Source organism: Cynocephalus volans, chromosome 7 (genome assembly GCF_027409185.1).
Source record: "Cynocephalus volans isolate mCynVol1 chromosome 7, mCynVol1.pri, whole genome shotgun sequence".
In the NCBI taxonomy this organism is placed as follows: domain Eukaryota; kingdom Metazoa; phylum Chordata; class Mammalia; order Dermoptera; family Cynocephalidae; genus Cynocephalus; species Cynocephalus volans.
This window is the reverse complement of record NC_084466.1, coordinates 3,860,536-3,866,535: the sequence shown is the minus strand read 5'-3', so window position 1 is coordinate 3,866,535 and position 6,000 is coordinate 3,860,536. Positions and strand designations below refer to the sequence as shown.

General features: G+C 45.1%; 1 protein-coding gene across 2 annotated transcripts in view; it reads right to left on the bottom strand.

Annotated features, from left to right (window-relative positions):
• Positions 1–6,000, bottom strand: part of COL4A1 (collagen type IV alpha 1 chain) — a 144,398-nt gene continuing 138,398 nt past the window's right edge. For both annotated transcript variants that reach the window (XM_063102493.1, XM_063102494.1), the window contains exons 50-52: positions 5,626–5,740; positions 3,246–3,418; positions 1–1,373 (exon numbers count right to left, since the gene is read on the bottom strand). In XM_063102493.1, the coding sequence (XP_062958563.1) occupies positions 1,292–1,373; positions 3,246–3,418; positions 5,626–5,740 (370 nt within the window). In that variant the 3' untranslated portion in view covers positions 1–1,291. The remainder of the gene's footprint in view (positions 1,374–3,245; positions 3,419–5,625; positions 5,741–6,000) is intronic.

Here is a 6,000-nt window from a genome sequence, read left to right as displayed (position 1 = left end):
TTTTTATACAAATAGTTTTATTACAAATTTGAATTCTTAAGAAATACACATTTAAAGAAATTACATAAAAGGCCTTAGTAGTCTTAAAAACGTTTTGGAGACTTTTAGTGAAATGTCACTTCAGGCATAGCGGTCCAAATCTGCCCTCCTGCGGTCCACGCATTCCCCTGCTGAAGTTTGTGATCACAGCTCATGAGAAACCAGGAAGTGGCCTGAATGTGCTTACATGTAAAAATACTGATATTTTGATTCAACAGAGCTGTTTTCAAGCCAGGATGCAGAAGGAGGAAAACTAATGAAATGAAGGCCTTTAAGGTTGTTGCTTTTAAAGTCAAGTCATTCAGTTTGTGATTAGTGTTTAAAACCCTGAAAATATGTAATACAGAATAAAAACAGTAAGCTTAAAGTACATGTTTCATTGTAATAGACACCATATTCGTGAACCTGGGTTTGGCTTTGGCAATACATAATTTTTGGTTTGGAAGTGAACGATGAAAACTGATGTTTCACATTCAATATCCTAGTGTTTAAAACCCTATGTTAAAGGACAGCACAGCCTTGTAAAGGAAGAAAACTATGGAGCTTTATTTTAACGGTGGAAGTTAAACTAAAACTTGATCTAATTGCTGACATCTATATAAATTACTAAAATATATATATTTAATTTCTGGCTACTTTTGGACCATCTTTATTCCACAGGAAAGTTGTGATTTCTGCAAAAGCAGCTGCGTAGTACCACACATAGCAGAAAGACATCACTTTATATTTGGGGTTGGAAAGGATGGCTACAGAGTCTGTAATTCCATTTGGAGGTTCGGAAAAACCATTCTTTACATTACTATTATTTGTGCAGACTGTGGGACCTGAATTTTGAAACAGCTGGACAGTGCTATAACAGACGTTTATCTCCGGGGTGAAAAACCAATCTGTATCACACAGGAATGAAGACAGCAGCAGTGGGAAGGCGCTGCAGACCTCCTAGCACCTTTGGTTTTCTGATGGCGTTCTCACTTCACACATCAGTGCATTGGTTGTAGACTAGACTTACGTTTTATTTCATCAAAAGTGCCACGTGGTATGCCACTATCGAAAGCTTATCGTTGTCTTTTTTCTCCTTCAGCAAATAGAGGCCAACGAAGCAGGGTGTGTTAGTTACGCAAGTTCCTATAAGGCACTTTATGGTTTTCATATTGGACAGTGAGGTACACAGGATATATTTCTAGGGTTCGTTGCTGTTAAAAGTAAAGAAGAAGTAGCACCATGTTGTGACGTCAGTTGAGAGCCGGCTTCCTTATGTCCTTCTCATACACACTTGGCAGCGGCTGACGTGCGTGCGCAGCTCCCCTGCCTTCAAGGTGGACGGCGTGGGCTTCCTAAAATGCAACACAGACAAACCATCGGTGTCAGAAATGCAGGCAGGGTGCTCAGCCCTCCTGCCCTGCTCAGAAATCTCTCGGGGATCAGACAGGCACCTGCCATCAGGGCCCCACCGGATAACATGGGTGACCGTGACCCGCCCTCACTGTGAGCAGGCACGTGCTGTGGTGCGTGTGGCTCTGTAGTGCATGGAACACCATAGGATATCACCTGCACCTCCAATCTGTGGCACCGGGGGTCAATGACCTGCCAGGTGCACACAGCTAGTTGGGGCACAGCTGAAGTCTCTCCACATTTGTCTGGCTCCAAATTGTGAACTGTTTCCCACCCTGCCACTCTGCCTCTTTGAGCTATAATTTAACTTTTTGTCTTTTTCCTCGACTAACTTATAAACTCCTCCAGGGAAAGAAGATGTTACTCTTCTCTGCAACACTTTACATACTTAGTAAGAGTTCATTAAATATTTGTCGAATGATGTCATGAGTAACAAAGCTGGAATAATTACTAGACTTCAAAATACTTTTATAACTTTTCAAAGATTTACATGTAGATGGTCTGATTTGAGGCCAAAGAGAAGGGAAGGCATCTAGTTTCCCCAAACCTTCCTGATCCTGGAGGTAATATACTATTTTGACTGTTGGAAAGGTGAAATCTGAACTAAAATTGGTACTAATAAAATACTATTAAAATTAAAGTAACTGTATATAAGAGTATCTTGTCCTAAAATTGAAGCTGCTTATTTTAGCTACTTTTGGTGCAAACTCTAGGCCCCCCAAATTATTTACATTAATGGGATTTTAATTTTATTTGAGAAGGCATTTTAGTTCATTGTATCAGGCTGCTGGTTCAGGAAAACCCCATTACCACCTATTAACCCTATAATGGGAAGCCCCAGCAACTGAGACATGAACAAAGTGAGCTCATTTTGGCAATTAATGGTTAAATTCTATATGCAGAGTTGATGCCAAGTTTCCAGATACCTAAAAAGCCTCGCACGAGCCACCAAGTAGACACGTGGTATTTTTTCGGTGCTTAAAGAATTACGAGGAGTGAGTATGCTGTTTCGCTTCTTATGACCTAAGCTGGGAAAGGATAGGAGCACAGCAGAGTTCCATATCATTCCCGCTGAACAGGTAAAGACGGAAAGGCTTATCTCCAGGCATGAGAGCATTTATTTGGGGAATGAACAGTAAGTAACTGTTCAAGCTCCATTGGCCTCCTGCATCTGCTCCAGCAGCAGCTACAGCTGGTCCCAAGTCCAGGACAGAGGGTTCATTATGTCCCCCTGTCCATCAGGAACTAGGCCCGCGTCCAAACTGACTTCAGCACGGTCAGCAGTCACTTGCGACAGCTGTTTTAAAGGTGGAATTTTGGTAATGGAAAAGGAAGGAAAGGTCTTCCCTGTCAATTTCAGCTGCATTTGTGCTGAATTTAATTCACCCACAACTCACACAACATGTATGTGAAACTCAGCATTACAAACGCTGGGAGACTGGACACTGCAACTTTCCTCTCTCGGTGGTTGTTAAACAGACAATATTTTCAACATGCTCTTTTTGTTCAGTTGCTTTAATCACATTTTAGCTCATTCACCTTTTGGAAAAGGGAAAATGACCTTTTTCTTTCACAGTTCTTCAGTACATGGAAGAATTCAAGCTATCACCTGAGGTCTGCCTTTGGAAATCATCTTGGTTATCTGCCCATGCAGAGCAGAATCAGATATTCATTACTATGTGGGAAAAACATTCCTAATGAATGCTTCATGCCTTCTTTGAGACTCTGCATTGGAAGGTATTATGGATCACGGAAGTTTAAAAATAAAGCCGCCATGGGGGCCAGCGCCCCACAGGAGTGTTGTCCCAACTTACTTGAACATCTCGCTTCTCTCTATAGTGGCAAGCCAAAAGCTGTAAGCATTTGCATAGTAGTTGCAAGTCCCACGGCCATGGCACTCGATGAATGGTGCGCTTCTAAACTCCTCCAGACAGGACCCGGGGGACGCCAGGGCTTGGCCAGAACCTTCGGCACCAGCGCTCGTGTGCTGTGGGACAAATGTGAGCCGTGAGTCAGAGATTCCCTCCCCAAAGACCAAGCGCAAGACTGATTTTTCCCAGGCAGGAGCCAGGGTGTTCCCTCTGGAAAGCCACATGCTCTGGTCTCACACAGTCACCACGGAACACACTCTGTGCCCAAACACCCGTGGTGGCTGGCAAGCCAGCTGGGCTGCATGGGCTGTGGTGGGGCGGTACCCCGCACAGCGCCAGACATCAGCCAACTGCTCCTCCCCAAATGGGAAATGACCGGCTTCATTACAATTTACAATAATGCTGTCCTTGCTATGTCTTATTTTTTAAACACTAAAAGCTATTGTAACTTGAGGCCTGAAACAGTGGCCAAAATATGCAAATAATGTTCAACCAGCAAATGTAAATCAGACTTTAGAACAAACTCGTATATATGCTGTGTCAGATGCTATCTATCCCATTATAAGCTAAAGAATAATCAGCCAAGTTCTTTAATTTTAAAAGAGAGAAAACAAACAAGAGGAAGAAAAGAAAAGACTATCTCCTACTGTAACTGTTTATTAAATTGCATTTTGGCCTAGCAGGTTTGAGAAGGAGCTATGTGTACTCAAAACCCAAGACTTTAAAACAAAAGACTTATAAGCTCCAGTAAGACATAACAAAATATTCCCGTGACTAGCACTTCAGAGACCAGAAGTGTGAACTCTAGAATTTCAGAGTGGCAGGGGACCTCAGAGGATATGGCTAACTCTACCAATTCCCAGATGAGAATGTGAGGACCCCAGGACATTCTGGCATGTGACCATGGTCACACAATTTCAAGGCAAATCTCTGACACGAACAGGGGTCTCCAGACCTCCAGTCCAGAGCCGCCTCCCTAACAACTTAGAAGTTCTGATGTCACTGTCCTCTAGACACCATCATTTTTGTCTGTGCTTGAATTTGAGAAATATGGGCAGTTGTTTCAGATCTTTCTATGGACCATGCTGAGGAAAGATTTGGTGAGAAGATGCTCGCCTGTGGCTCCCACCCTGCAGGTCCCTGCGCTTTCTCCAGCATAGAGATATTCCTTCTAGTCAAGAAATCCAATCATCTTCCTTCTAAGGAAAATTGCATGTTTATGGCACTGTTAGCGTCTGGATTTCCCTATACAGCATTCCCAACCTCTCTAGCTCTCTTAATAAAGTAGTTACAAAGCAGCATCTAGAATCATGGAAACAACTGTTAATTGGTTGTGGTGGTTGTTGCAAACTCTTTGGACATGTAAAAGAGTATAACTGCAAATGCAATCAACTCAGCAGTCATACTATCCAACTCAAATACATACACAAAAATTTTAAAATTGCTTTCCTGTCAACTTTTTCTACACTTGAAATAATTTTCAGCCAAAGAAAACAGTTATGAAACCCCTTTCCCTGTTAATCAAATAATAAGGCTAATGACATTTGTGGGTCAAATGTACAACTTGGCTGTGCCCAAGGGCGTGAAGATCGGACTGAGCCTTAGAAAGACAAGACAGAAGATGTTCATGTGGGATCGTTCACTGGGAGTTGGCAAATCCCAGGATAACCCTGACCATAAAGTTCAGGACTTGTAAGCATTTAATCAGTACTTTCAGCAGAGGAAAGTGGATCAAATAAGCAGCAAATCTCAAGCAGGCACCACGTCTCCTCTTTTAACTGGTTTTTCAGAGGAAGGGGACCTCTGGAGGGGTCCAACATCTGGGGCGGAGGGGTGGCAGAAGAGTTCTCCCCCCAAGTGAAGGGTCCCAGGTGCTGGCCCAGGAAGACCTTCCTGGAGGGCGACTGCCTGGCCAGTCCGCAGGTGCTCCCTCCTGAACTCAAGCTTTCTGCTGTCAAACATGTGCTCCCCACATGCAAGCTCCTCTCCCCTTTCCCTGAAAAGGCTTCGACTCTAGGACTCTAGCAAAGATGGTCAAGTTGCTGGTGGATGCTGCAGGGGCTGGAGGCCCAGGCTGCCCTTCCAGGAAAATGCTCATCCTGCTAAGGAGCTTCAGAATGGAGAGGGCTCTGGCTGGAGCTGGGGACCCCCGTGGTCCCCAAGTGTAGCAGGCCAGGCTCCTGGGCATGCTCTGAAAGGGGATGCTGAGAGGAGGGAGCAGAGGCCTAAGCAGCATGATCCACAGAACTTGGAGGTATAGGAGCATTGGGTGCGGGGGGACAGCCGGGCTCTTCCAGAGACGTGGAGCTCACCAAACACTTACCATCACAAAGGAATAGCCGATCCACAGCGACGACCACCCGCTGGGGCACTGTGGGATCTGAATGGTCTGGCTGTGCACAGCCATCACCATGGCAGGAGCCTCGCACACCGCGCACCTGGGGAGGGGCAGAGATGCTCAGCACAGCGGGCAGGGCCCGCTCACCTGCTCCCTCCCAGGTCCTCACAGTCCCAGAGGCCACCCCCCCCACCCCCGCACCCCCCCACCCCCGTCCATCCATCCTTGTGCATGACATGATGACATGGAGCACAGTGTGCCCGCTACTCAGGACTCTGAGGCTTGGAGCCTTCTTACTGGCTGCATAAGTTTTGGTATTAAAATGTTCAATACAAAAGTAGTTCCAGCACTTGTTATTAA